Genomic DNA, 15,295 nt, shown 5'->3' with positions numbered 1-15,295 from the left:
CCATGCACTGAAAAATACCATGCTAATTGGTTAAAAAAAAAATTGGTCTCAGATAAATTCTGCCTGATCAAAATTTGATATTGTTCACTAAGGAATTAACACAGATTACAAATATATGTTGAAATATGTTGAAATAATCTGTTGAAATAACAGACCATAAATCGTCTACAATGCTGTTCCTGCATCAATACAGACAAATGAGTAAGCATGTCCATGTTAGAATCTCATGCAAAGTTCTGCAGTTCTTTGTATAGAACATAAATTCTTAAAGGCAGATTATTCCTATCAACTCTGTAACCTTCTTGCTTACGTAGAATTAAAAAAACTGGGGAAGAGAGGTTGGAACAGGTATTAAGATCATCAGGACACTAAAGTGCCAAAAACATTTGTACAGCATACAGTGTATTAGTTCATCATTGGACTAACCAGATGACTTGGTAGTAAACTTTGGTAGAAATCCTTATAGAATTTCCCTAGTATCACTTTTACAGTAAGCATCAGTAAAATTAACACATTAAAGCTTTTCTGCATCTAAGAATAAACTGACCTTTAAAACCTGAAGGTAAAATTTAAGGACTAGTATACAATTTATCAATTACATACATGCACAGGTATTTTATACACACATCTACATTAATATTTTGTATCCTGGGTTCAAACAGACATTATGTTTGTTAATATACTTTTTGAATTAAGGACATGTATATTTATTCATATACTTATTATCGGGAAATAAAAGAGAAGCAATGATAACTAAGTTCAAGAAAATAACCCTGACTTTGAGGACCCACAGCACAGAATCATACAAACCATTAAATGAGTTTCACAGTTCCTGCCATATTTGCATGCTTTACGGCAGCAAACCATGAAAGGTAATAAACCTACACTTTACCAATTTATTATTTTTCATGACCTTCTAGTCAAAAGAGTGTATTTCTTCTACAAATCAAAAGAAGAATCTAGGGTTGTCTCTGTGGAAAGATTATAAAGCATGCTGAACACTGAGTAAAATTAGAGGAGTTAACAAATTAGCAGAATAGTATCAACAAGAGAAACTTCACTTGAAGTTACAGCTCATAATTACCGATGTACTCAAGAAATAAGGGCATCTACAGAATAATTTATAATTATCCATCCATAATTATTTCTACTTAGGACATAACAGTCCTTTCATTTTATATATGACTAGTAAGACCAAAAGTTTATATTTTAAAAAGCTCAGGAATCAAGAGCTGATCACTGTAATAAAAAAAGTCTCTAATTAACTACAAGTGCTAGATCTGTCTCTGTATTTCATGACCACTACACAGCTAAGGGATGGGGAAGGAAAAACAAGAAAATGCCTACCTCCTGATAGTTTTTTACCTTCCCTCCATCACCAAGAAAGGAGCTTCAGAAATAACCTTGACTCTAAAAATTACCAAAGGATACAAGGGAACAATTACGAAATTTTTATTGGCTACAGAAAACTTACTGCAAAATTGCCAATACTTACTTTAAGCATCTGCTATGTACCTGGCACGATTGCAAATACTTTACACATTATCTGATTTATACTCATATCAACTCTATAACGTGAATTAACATTACCATATTTTCAAATAAAGAAATAAATGTAAGGAGTTAAATAACTCAAAAGGTCACAGAGCTTTTGAAGTAAAAAGCCAGGATTTATGTCCATTTCTGGCTGGCTTAAGAGCCTAAATTTTTCAAGGTACACATCTGCAGAATGACAGCTTAAATCAGTGGTTTCAAACTTTTACAGGAGTACAGATTGACTATGTTTTCTTATTTTCTGTATCCTTGATTCTCTGGCATTTAGGGCCTTTATCCTGGAAAGACTGCCCTTCCCAGGGCTACTTTCTAAAAATAGCAACTCTCCCTCGAGAGCTCACCTTTTATATACAAACTGTCCCACATCAAGCCACTATTCCTCCCTAGCCCTAAAGTACTCTACAGCCAGGTACTGGACAACTAGGAACCATCTCTATAACCCAGAGCCTGCTGAAAATTATTCAAACTATCCAATCTTAATCTTACTCAGCATATCTTCCTGGCATTACCTATTCCTTCCCTGAAAAACTCCAAGGCTCTGGGCCATCTTCTATCCTTGCTCCTCTACTTATCAATCCATCTTATTTTTTCATATATTAAAAATTACACTGCAGATACCTCAAATCTCAACACTGAAGCATGCATACATTAACTAGAGTTCATTTGTTTTGAAATCAAATTTATATGGTGTCAAACAAATCATAATGGTAAACTTTTTCTGAGTTTTATCATACACATAAATTGTGTAACCCTCAACTCTGTCAAGAATATCCATCCAGAAAGTACCTCGCCCTCCTTTCTCAGTCAGTCCGAGATCCCTGCCTCTATCCCCCAAGGCAATCGCCGATCTATTTTTTTTCACTGTAGATTTATTCTCTTCTAGAACTGGCTTTTTGGACCCAGCATAATGATTTTGAGATTCATCATGTTAATCTATATGACAGTAGTCCATTCTTTTCAGTGCTGTTTTACATTATATAAACAGACCACAATTTGATTAGCTATTCTTTTACTGATGGACACCTGACCTGTTGCCAGATTTGGGGTATTATGAATAAAGCTATGAACATTCAAGTAAGTTCAAGTCTTTTTGTGAACATATGCTATAATTTCTCTTGGATAAGTAACTAGAAGTGAAATTCTTGTGTCATTGAGTAGATGCATGTTTGGTTTAATAAGAAATTGCCAGACCTATTTTCCAGAGTGGGAAGTATCATTTTATATTCTCTCCCTCAATATATGAATGTTTCTGGTTGTTCCATAGCCTCACCAACATTTGGTGTGGTCAGTTTAATTATAACCATCCTGGTGGTTGTGCATTGGTAATTCACTGTGGTTTCAATTTGCTTTTTCCTGATGACTAACAATATTGCACACTCTTCTTCCACTTACTTACTGGCCTGTTGTGTATCTTTTTGTAATGTATCCAAATTGTGGGCCCATTTTTTTAATCGGGCTATTTCTGTTTTCACTGTTAAGCTATAGAAATTCTTTATAAATGTGGATACAATCCTCCTGTCAGAATGTTTTGCAAATATTTTTTTCTACCCTGTGATTTGCTTATCCATTTCTTAACAATGTTTTTTGATGAGATGCTTTAACTTGATGAAGTCTAACTTTCAACTTCCTCTACTGCTTTCTACATCCTTAAAAACAAAAACAAAAACAAACAAAAAAAACCTCCTTTGCCCACCCTCAAGTAACAAATATATTTTCCTATACAAGTTATAAAGTTTTAGCGTTTAGATGAGAACTACAATTCATCTGGAAGTTTTGAATGGTGTAAGGTGGGGTCAAGGTTCTTCCACATGGATATCCATCCAGTTCTTCCAGCATTATTTGTTGAAAAGATTTCCCTGTCCCTACTGGATTGTTTTGGCATCTGTCAAAAATCAAATAACTATAGAAGTATCTGTTTTATCCCATTTATCTGTTTGCTTTTATGCCAGAATCACAGTGTACTAATAACTGTGGCTTCATGAAAAGCCTTAAAGTCATATAATTTAAGTCCTCTGTGTTGTTCTTTTTCAAGATCGTTTTGAATATTCTAGGTCCTATGCATTTCCATGTAAATTTTAAGGTCAGAGTATACATTTCCACAAAAAAATTTTTTTAGAGTTTGATTTGAATCAGATTAAATTTGGAGAGAAATGATTTCTTAATTCTACTGAGTGTTCCAATTCACAACCACAAGTCAATTGCTTGACAGTTCCAACGTGTTGGTCCCCAGTGTCACTGCTTAAAGGGTCATATTTTCTTTGTTCTTCATATATTGTGCAGAACCTGGAGATTCCCTTCTGCAGCTTTCTCCTTGCTAGGATTTTCCCCATTCTTCAGCAGTTGTAGTTGTCCAAACCCCAACCTCTGGTTTTTCAGGACAGATAAACTGTGGGTTTTGTATTAAAATTTTAGCCCTCTTGCACATTCTACATGGATAAAAGCTATAAAAACAAAAAATTCACTCCATGCTATTCCCTTATTCCAAGTGTCAAATCCCCTCCCAAATATGTCTATTTTTGTTTACTCTCTAGTGGTTCCTTTTCAAATTTTTATTGTTAAAAATTACAAATTTTTTAAGTTTTTAAAATTAAATTGTTATCTGAGGGACTGATGAGCCTGGTAAAAGCACGTCTGGTTCTATGAGAAGCAGAACTCTCCATTTGTTTAGTCTTATTTCTCTCATCAAGGTTTTGAAACTTCAGTGTAGAGATCCTATGTCTTTAAAAAAAACTGTATTCCTAGGTATAACTTTATTGATGCTACTATTCATAAAATTACTTTAATATCACATCCATTTGTTTGCTGCTAATATTTATAAAAATACAACTGATTTTTATACATTGAGCCTGTAAAGTACAGCCTTGCTAAATGTACTCATTTGCTTTAGTGGCTGCTTTTGCAGATTCCTTACGGTTTCTTACATTACCAAGTTGCCTACAAAGAGCAAGAATTTTGACCCATTCTTTAAGATCTTTATGCCTTTTATATTTTGTTTTCCTGACTCACTGCACTGGCTAGGTCTTCCACTGATGTAACGAATTAAGGATGCAAGAGTGGACATCCTTGCCTTATTTCTTATCTTAAGAAAAACACAATATTGTAAGATTATGTATATTCTTAGCTGTCAGTGTTTCTTAAATATCCTTTATCAGACTGAGGAAATACCACCTCAACCTGGAGTTTTCTTTGTGAAAAATATTGATTATGAATTCAGTTTCTTTAAAGGATATAGGGCTGTCCAAATTTTCCATTTCTTCTTGCATCAGCTGGGGTAGCATTTAAAAAATTTGGCCATTACAAATTCAATGGCTTGAAGTTGTTTACAATATATACATTAAACTCAAAATCTATAAATCTAGAATGATAATCCCTCTTTCATTTCTGACGTGGGTAATTTATGGTTGTCAGCTCTGTCACTCTCTTTTTCTCCATCAGCCTAATAAGGGTTTATCAATTTTATTTATCTTTCTAAAGAACCAGCCTTTGGCTTTGTTATCTCCTCTGCCTCTTTTCTAGTCATTAGTTTCTGCTCTAATTTTTATCATGGCTTCCTTCTACTTACTTTCCATTTTCTTTGATCCTTTTTTCCGTTAGTTTCTTAGGTTAAGTCTTAGGTAACTTTTCTAATATAATTAAAGTTATAAATTTCCCTTTAAGCACTGTCTTAGCTGCATCCCACATAGTTGATGTTATAATTTAATTACCATTTAGTTTGAAATCCATTCTAATTTTTCTCATGGTTTCCTTCTCTAAATAACCCATGGGTCAAAGAATTGTGTTTTTTAATTTCCATTTTTTAATAGCTGTCTTATTGGTATTGACTTCTAATTTCATTCTACTGTTGGCAGAGAACATACTGTTGATTTTAATCTTTTAAAATTTATTGAAACTTGAACACTTTTTAACAGACTGTGTATTATACTGATGCTGAATTTAGTTATTCTATAAATATGAAGTAGGTGGTTAATAGTGTAATTTAGATCTTTTATGTCTTTACTGATTTTTTGGTCTAACTGAATTCCAACTATAATTGTGAATTTGTAATTCTGATCCATTAATTCTATCGAATTTTGCTACATGTATTTTTAAGCTTTTTTATTAACCAGACACATTTATGATTGATTTCTTGATGTCAGCACTTCAGAGATGTCATTTTACAGTCTTCTGACCTCCTTACTTCTGAAGAAGACTCACTTGTCATTCATATCATTGTTCCCCTGTATGTAACACGTTTTTTCACTGGTTTGCTTTCAAGATTTTTCTCTTTCATGTGTTTGACTAAGTTGGAGCTAAGTTTGGTTTTCTTTTCATTCATCCTGCTTGAGTTTATATGATGGCTCTGACTCCTCTTTTAATATCTGACTGCTGATAGTTTCAAGTCCCGCCACGCCCTCATATCTCAAATCTGAGCAAGATGGTAAGAAAACCCAGGTGCTCGTCCTTTGGTGTTGGTGAGAATTTCAAACCAGACAAGCCTTACATACAGTGCAAGAACTGTCACTCTAGCCCCACGTCTCCTATTACTGTTCCCTCAACTTATTTTTAGACCAGCTTGGGATCCCCAGAAAGCATCATTATATGAACAATAATCCCTTCTCATGTCCTCAGGGAACATGTTTGGCTTCATCAGACTCAAATCAAAATCGAATTTGGGGAAGGATCCATACCACATACAGTTCACATTAATTAAGCACTTACTATGTATCAGGCACAGCACTAAGCCCTTACACACATTAAATCACTTAATCCTCCAGCAACACCATGAATTAGGTATTGTAATCCCTATTTGACAAATGAGGTTAAGGAAGCACAGAGATAAAACAACAAGCTTAAGGTCATACAGCTAGTAAGTGGCAAGGAGAAAGGCTGCATATAGTTACTAAAAAGAAACAAGTAAAAACATAGCAAGACAAAACTAAAACAATAACTTTGGTATAGTATCCCAGATAAAGGAAATATTTATTGGATATGCTTAATTAGAAAAACTAAAGATTTCACTATAAGAGTTATTTTCTCAGGGAAAAAAATTCTTTGGACAAGTAAATTGGTAAAGCCACTCTCAAACTGAAACAGGAGCAGACAACAGAATTTCCACAGTCAGAGTCCTTCAAGAATAAAATTGGTACTCTTATTCTTCTTTGGTTCGGTATAACTCTTCTTAGAAGCAGAAGGGGAAGGAGCATGTAATGACTGAAAAAATTTTCACCTTTACTTCTACATATCATGCTGAAAAGAGCACTTTGAGATCTTGCTAGATGCTTCTATTGCCTTTGAAAAATAACAAGACATCTTGAAAATAACAAAACATCTCACATACAAAGAGAATAGTCCCTACCACTGAAAAGATTTAAGCATCAATTCTAAAAATAGTTGCTTGAAATATTTCAAGTCCTTCTAAACAGAAACTTTTACTTAAAAAAAAGTTAACATTAGGCTCAGGAATATTTATTTTAATTATGTAGCTTATGGGATTTTAAATTTTATTTTAATATATAGTCTGTTTTTAACAATGAAAAAAATAGTATCTTAAACAAAAGAAATTCTAACAGAAAATGTAAGTATATGTCATTCCAATTTTTTAAATTAAATGCATAAAACTTAAAACGAGGATTGCAATACAGAAAAAAGTTCTGTAAAAACTCAACTTTTTAAATCATACATTTTTGTGATGCTTATACTGGTTTTTAGGAAAAATTTTTTAATCTGACAATTTTAAAAGTTAGCATCCTACAAAATAATTCAACTCTTTTGTGTAGCACTTTGAAGGTGACAATATGCTTTATATGATGAGATTAAAATGTTTATTTTTAGGTCATGTACACAGACTAATTTATTATTTATACTTATTAATGCAAACTATATAAGCCATCATATAAAAAATACAGGGAAATTTTTTGAAGTCAAATTATTTTTCATTATAAATTTTTGTTCACTATCTAATTCTGAACTTTCACATTGCCCTTAATACAAATATAGCCTCTCTTCGCCCCCTCGCCCCAAGTGGCCTAACAAACTTGGACAGAAATAAGCCACGTTTGGGAGAAATTATATCCTCTTACATACATATAAAGCCATGAAGATAGAGCGAAGTTCATAAAAAGTCTGGAATAAGGGAGTTAATTAAAAGTCTTACATATTTCAGTTCTAATGTAAGCATTATTCATGATCATAGCTTCATGAGAGCCTCAAAACTAGCATTTCAGAGTGTTTTCCTAATAACCCAAAAGCAGAGCTAAAGTAATGCTGAGTTCTGAGGAAAAAAAATATGATGGTAATAGGAGAAAACTCTATTTATAATAAAATAGTCTCTTTGGAAATAAAGCATCATCAGATAATTTAACAAATATGGTTGTATATTTTGCGTTTAGAAAAAAATGTTGTTTTGTCAAAATGGCACGTATTCCATGTAGATATATGTAACATCCCTCCATTCTCTCCACATATTCTACTCATCCCCAGCACCACTAAATATGGATTCCCAGATTTTCAAAAGAATACAGTTTATTCAACAAGCTGGTTTGAGTGAGCACCCCTCTCCTATATCATTACCCTCAAACTACTTTCCTCCTTTCTGTATAAAAATCTCAAAGAAATCCCATGGCTGTTCTAAGTCACACCCACTCTTAGGAAATTAAAAATTTGCCCTGATGCAAATCAAAATTTTATTCTCATTTAATTTTATTAACACCACCTCCCCGCAAGGACTCTCCAGCTCTTATTTAAGACTCCTGTCAGTTACAGACAGAAGGAAGAGGAGTTTTAGAGGACAAGGGAACAGTCTTACAGAGCTGACTTGATTGAAATCTGAAGTGATAGTTATGGAGTGGTGGGGTCCTGTGAAAGCCAGAAGCCCAAACTCTTACCTGCAGTTAGTTCCTGCTGCAGGAACTTCTCTAGCTAGTCTGCCTGGGTCACTTTGACTTTCCAAGGTAGACCTCTTGATCTTTTCAAGACAAGTCAACTTCAACTACCATAAAGTCTACCTGGCCCACAGGAAAATCCTTGCATTTTTGAACATCGAACTCTAAAGGTGCAGGCCATTCCCACTGTGCCCTTTCTTCATTCTGATGCAGGAGAATCTCCAGCTGATAGAAGTCAGGTACCCGTTTATTTATCTCCCAAACTTTAGCACATGCATGTCAAACTTAGAAGTTCCCCAGAAGCCTAGCAATATGGATGAAAGAAAGGGGAAAAGCCAAAGCATATACTACTTAATTCTCATATGGAACTCCCCTGCAAACTTTATCTTTTATTTATATCACCTAGAGGTGAGTAATGGGTTAAGTGTAGCAATACTTGTCTCAGGAAATCTTTTCTGCAAATCCTACATGAATGGTATAGCAAACACCTCAATTTTGAATGTCAGTTACTTGCAACCTATTGTTCTCAGACTTGGGGGTCTCTGAATAAATACCAGGAGATTTCCCATTTTAACATTATTATTTCACAGTTTTCCTTCCAGGTAAGATATAAGCAGGTCACGGCAGGTCCTGCTGCAACAATTAGGAGGTGGGGGTTGGGGGGTAGGGGATCGACAACAAAAAACTTGTTCAAAGACAATAGAGAGTTATTAAAGTAATGCGATCCTTATGAACTAAAACCTGAGAAAAACCTTTCTACATGAATTGACAACTGCCTGCCATTTCCTTCTCCGGGGTCATTTGAAGATTACAAGTTCAGGCTGAGGATCAGGCTTGGTCTGGGAAGAGTAACTCTACTGAAGAAAATAACAATAGAACTTTGGACAACCAGAAGAGTCTCCCCACTCTAAGGTGTCTGCCAGATTTTAAAGCTGCAAGCAACAGGAGTCTCAAGAGCCAAACTCAAACTATGGAAAGGGCGATATTGGAGAGAGTAGGCGATGGAGGCTTTCCATCAAAATCCCAGGAGAGCCCTATTGGCAGAAAAGGGATGAGCCAGTGGTAGACTAAATCAAATTAAAATGGCACCAAAGCCCTAAGCCAGCCAGCTCAGTCCCTGATTAGATTAAGGTGATCAGACTCTCTACCTGACATAGAAAAGGCCAAATACACAAATACACTTTGGAAAAAGCATCATTTGCAGAAGCTGTAATTCTCTTATATGCAACCTATGAGATACATGTGAGTGATAATCACAAGCATGAACAATTACAGAAGCAGACAGGGGCTTTAAAATAACTAATACAAATATATTAAAGAAAATTCAAGATGGAGAATTTTAATAGAGAGTTGAAATCTATAACAAAGGGACGTAACTAAAACTGAAATATATAGTATTTGAAATTAAGAACTTTTCAGGTGTTTTCAACAGGAGACTGGACACGGCATGAAACAGGATTGCTAAACTCAAGATTAGGTCAATAGAAAATAACCAAACCGAAAAAGGGGGAAAAAAATGAAAAGAACAGAGCATAAGGGACATGTGGTATCTAGTCATTTTAGCCCAAATACAAGATTTAAAGCAAGACTTCAGGATATGCTAAACTGTGTTTTATTATTATTTTCCATCTCCACAGCCCATGTGTGGTACTGTCGATGTCAGGTCTTTTTAATGGTGGTACGCTTACCTATATCACCAGTGGGGACGATATAGCCCTGGAAACACTCTATTATAAGACAGGAAGGAGAAAGAGTAAACAGTATAGTTAAATGTTGTCCCCGATTAATTATGATCTTCTCAGAATGTGGACAGTCACACAGGAATGGTCTGAGCAAGCTGGAATGGTTCCTGATAAAACTAGAAACAGACCAAGGATGCTGGGGAAACAAAAGATGGTTGTACTTTTTTAAATGCCTATTATTTTAGCAAGGTTGATAAATGTATTCTTTAAAGCCAATATGTTACATTAATGGAACAAGAATAAAAATGTCCTATGTAAGGACAGATCATATACATGAAAGGGCTTTGAATACCAGGGACTTAGAACAGGAACTCCCTCAAAAAATTTAACTGTAATGTAGGCACCAGGTAAAGGTTAAGGGGTCTAGTAAAGTGTCACAGGACCCCAGACTGCATCAGAAGTGCTTTTACAACTTATACACAGAACATACGGAAAATGACAAACTGGATGCTGAGACAGATAAAAGCTATTACCCATAACTCAAAGTTCTAATTTGCATTTATAAAGTTTCATTGTTCTAATTGATTTTATGAAGAAATGTTACACATGTGAATTAATTAAATTATAAATGTTGAATAATGCAATGTTGCCTGGCAGAACTTTTTCTAAGCAAGGATAGACAATACAATGTAATGCCGATGACTTAATGTGAGTTCTTAGAAAAACTGAAGGAAAATGAAGACATGGAATATCTGTGAATATTTCAAATAAATCATATTCATAGCTACAGTGCTGTATAGCTTACAAACCTCACATTATTTCAAAAGACCCAAAAATATACTGCCAAAGTACTTGGATAGTACCACCCCCTTTCACAGATGAGGAAATAGTAAAAAGAATATTCACATGCCCCAGGATCCATACTCATCAGTTTAAAAAGCTGACTAAAAAATAGGTCATCAGTCTTTAAATTCAGAGTTCCCTCCATCATTGTACTCCTTGCATATTGTGATATACATAAAAATACACACAGACACATCATCTATATCAATGTATAACTGAGTTATTTTTACTCTCTTCTGAAATAATGAAAAAGCACTTGTTTAAGAAGAATTGAAGGATATCATGGTTTGGGTTTAAAAAGACTTCTCTTTAGTTCTCTCTAGGTTATCTAGAGAAGTAAAAGGGTAGGAATATGAAATTAGAAATAAAAGTTGACAATCTACATGAAGTTTACTTCAATTGCTCTGATGTTTAAAAATTTAGAAGACAGCAAACAAAATTCAAATGTCAATGATGGTATTAAAAAGAAACACATTATCCTGAAATGATACATAAGACGCTAGTAATACAATTACCTCTGAACACTGGGTGACGAGACAGGTCACAACAGGGATGGCAGGGAGACACTTTTTCACTGTATTAACCTGTGGTTCATTTCTGAATCATGTACATATATTAATGTTTCTAAGGAATGCACTTTTCGAAACCAAAAACAGATATATTTTAAAAGAATGTTAAGGAAGTAAATATACAACTGTTCTTTAACAGAAAAATTGACTTCAGAGTGAAAAAAAGGTAAAGACAAGACTAGTCTAAGTACTGCCCAAAAGTCCCATTTAAACATTTAACTGTGCTGCCTATAAAACATTCTTTTATATTAAATATTAGAAAAAAATTATAGGACATTTTTATTTTTAGGTCATCTATAAATAACCACTATATAACAATTTGCTGTATTTCTCTCTGAAGTTTGATGATTAACATTTTTAGAAGTATGTTTTATCAAATTAAGAAAATTCCTATTTCTAATTTAACAGGAATACAGAATTTTATAGAAAGCTCTTTCTAGATCCATAGAGATATCAGAGTTCTTAAATATGAAGTATCTCATATTAATAGATTTTCTGTAGTTGAAACTTTCATTCCTTCAATCAACCTTACCTAGTCATAATTTTGTGGTTCTGTTTTGAATAGTTTCTGACATTTATATTTTTTGTATCTATTCTCTTAAGACTAGTACAAACTTTTCTTTTCCTATTCATGTTCAATTCTGGTATAAAATGAGTTAGGTAAGTTTCCTTTATTGGAGTTAAGGAAACCATGGGTTAGATTGGTTTTTTTCCTAAATCTTTGCCGTGATAGACACTACTGAAATGAACATCAGAAGTCTTAACCATATTCCTGATTGTTCCTTAGGATGTAAGATCAAAAATGTGATTACAAGGTCAAAGTACCACCTTAGGAAAGCCCTTATAATTTATGTTTATGAAAATAAATTCTACATTCCTGAACACGAAATTGCCGTTTTAGATACCACAAGCCTTTGCTTTTAGAGTCTCCATCCCCACCACAGTTTCAATTTTTGCTTTACTGTAGAAAATATGCATTGAAAGCCATTTTTCTTCTGATTCACTGCCTAAATATCAACTGCCATTCTGATTTTACAACTGAGTAGTCTTCCATTCCTCAGTCTCGAAAATGTTTGAGATGGAAAAGCTTCGTGAAACTTTATTCAGTTCATTGCAGCTTAATAGGAGTTCTACCCATGAATCACTTTATGTCACCACATCCAACAGTGGGAAGGAAGCAGTGACATATAAGTGTAACAACGGCTTCTATCCTTTCAGAAACAAAGCTAGGAAAGTGGAGTAATTATACGAAGGCAGGTTAGAGGGATAAAGAGCCAGGACTGTTTCCGCCCTAAGTTTACTTCCACTCTAACATTAGGAGGTACAGGCTCCAGGGGAGTTGAAGTCAATGAAACAGATCCTTTGTTGGAAAACATTTGCCTTATTTTTAAATTAAGAAATTTATGTTTCATGTTCTTCATCAATTGAACTTATGTGCTTTTAGGCTTGTAAAACCTTAAGGTATTTTATTAACAACTTGCAATTCTAAGTAAATGAGCTTACATTAAATCTATTTTGGATCACATTTGAAACAATTTTGTTTAAACTATGGTTTGGATTTATCCTTAACAGACCTTTTCCACCTCATTCCCCACCCTTTACGGTCTAAATAATTAAGAGTTGACTGAATCTTTAAGGACATTTAGTAGTTAAGAAATGACTACTAATTTGATACAATGTAACTGTTCTACTTAAAACAAAGCAAATAATAAAATACATGGCACCAAACTGTAGTGTAAGAAGCTTAAATTTTTTGATAGACAACAGCCAATATTAACAAATCCACATTTCTTACAACATAAAGAAACATAAAATTAGCAAGAATCTAAGCTTCAGGGAACTTTTGATAGTGAAAAACAAGATAATGGACAACTTCACTTTCATTAGTCAGGTGAAAGGGTGAAAAATATTTTTTTAATGGTGAAAAAGTGGTAGAATATCAAAAAGTCTCTAATAGGCTATAAGAAGAACGGAAAACAAGGGGGAAAAATCTGACTAAACTGACCTCCATAGTTTAGACACCCATGTCTACAAGTTTTAATCAGTAGTTGCTACCTACCGTGTCTGTCTCCTTAAAGGATATGGTGGCATAGCTTTCCTCTCAGGGTCTGTTCTGTCAATATCCACACTGCAATAGCAATTTGAGCCTTAGATGAAGCTGAACAAAAACATGGCCCTGTGTCTTCTTGGATCCCTCTGATGAGGGAGATAACAGACTAACTGCCTCCATTCCCTCCATCTCGCAACCATTTTCCTCGCTGCAGCCAGATGCTGTACTTAAAATTAATTTGTTTTATGAGTCTTCTTTACCTAAGACTCTTCAATGACTCCACCCTCACCCAATCATACTCAAGTGCAGTATGAACTTCCCAGGACAGCATGCCATGGTTCCTTACTACCTGCACAGACTCACTCCTCCCAAGTCCCACCTCCCATTTCACACGGCCAGGACACAAGCTCACTTAGAACACTACACCAGTCCTCTCCTAACGCCACACTCTAAATACCACAGTGCCCCTCTGGATGAAATGGGCTTCTCCTAAATTCCTCCTTTACATCCAACAAGGTTCAATCCAGGCACTCATCTTTCTCCAGAAGGAAATTTTTCACAGGCCACAAAGTAGGCAGTTTCCCGCCTCTGGACATAGTTCCCTAAGTAAACATCTTTCATAATACCTACTGTGCCTTATAAAATTATCCTTTTTATTTTTTAAAGTTTATCTCTCTTACTAGAAAGTAAACAACTCAAGGTGCTGCATGTATTTTAACTCCAATGAGGAAGAGCCTAACACATATGTAGGTATTTGTTAACTGAACTGAAATGCTGGTACTACACCATGAACAATTAACAAATAGTTTGATTTATTCTTGGCCGATTCATCAGCAAGTCCTATCAGTTCTACTTCCACAGGCCCAGTCCATGCTCTAAACATGTTAGCACAGCCACCACAGTCCAGCCTGCAGCGTCTCTCATTTAGATTATTGTAATAGTCTCCTGATTTCTCCTGATTTCTCTGCTTCCAGACCCACCATCCATTCTACTACTGCTGCTACTATGACTATTACTACTTCCCACACAGACATTACACATACACCACATGCCCCCACCATTTGTCTCCTCTAGTAGCCAGTGATCTCTATAAAATGTAAAAGAATCTTTTAAAAGTGATTTAAATTTTAGAAATCCATTTTTAAAATCTTTATTTGTATTCTATTACATTTAGACTAAAATTTAAACTCCCACAATGACCTAAAATGCCCATCTCTACTGGGCTTTTAAATCCTCCATTACAGTATCTCCCAACTCAACGTCTTTACACTGGTTCTTCCCTGTGCCTAGACAATACTTTTCACAGCTTAGCTTAAGCATCACAATCTGATCCAAAGCAGCTTTTTTATCCCGCAGTCATTGTCTTCTTTGTACTCATTATCATCTCAAATTATATTAATTTGTCCACTTGTTTATCATGTACATCTATCCCTCAAGAGGGCAGGAACTTTTGTGTTTTGTTCATCACTGTATCTCCATGTGTCTAGAAACACTGCCTTGCACACAGGAGGCACTTATTAGCGTTTGTTAAAAAAAATAAATAAATAAACCAAGAAGAAAAGCAACGTTTAAGATATACATGAAACAAGTAACGTAAAAGAAATGAATAATTAATCTACCAAACAAAGCAGGAAACATTCTACTGTTAGTATTTGCAAGTAGATAGGCTGGTGTTATTGGATCTATTATCAACAAGCATTCAGAGTATAGTTCCCAAAGCTCATTGGAAATACATCA

General features: G+C 34.6%; 1 protein-coding gene across 5 annotated transcripts in view; it reads right to left on the bottom strand.

Moving 5' to 3' along the window:
* The window catches only part of SMAD2 (SMAD family member 2), a 74,519-nt gene that overhangs the window by 33,251 nt on the left and 25,973 nt on the right, over positions 1-15,295 (bottom strand). For 3 of the 5 annotated variants that reach the window (XM_039842129.1, XM_039842119.1, XM_039842136.1), the window contains one exon: positions 13,568-13,636. The exons of the other annotated variants lie outside the window; for them this stretch is intronic. In XM_039842129.1, the coding sequence (XP_039698063.1) occupies positions 13,568-13,636 (69 nt within the window). The remainder of the gene's footprint in view (positions 1-13,567; positions 13,637-15,295) is intronic. 5 annotated transcript variants of the gene reach the window in all.

This window comes from Pteropus medius, unplaced genomic scaffold, assembly GCF_902729225.1.
Source record: "Pteropus medius unplaced genomic scaffold, Ma_sr-lr_union100, whole genome shotgun sequence".
Classification (NCBI taxonomy): Eukaryota; Metazoa; Chordata; class Mammalia; order Chiroptera; family Pteropodidae; genus Pteropus; species Pteropus medius.
The sequence above is the reverse complement of the archived record's forward strand: the minus strand, read 5'-3'. Positions and strand labels throughout refer to the sequence as shown.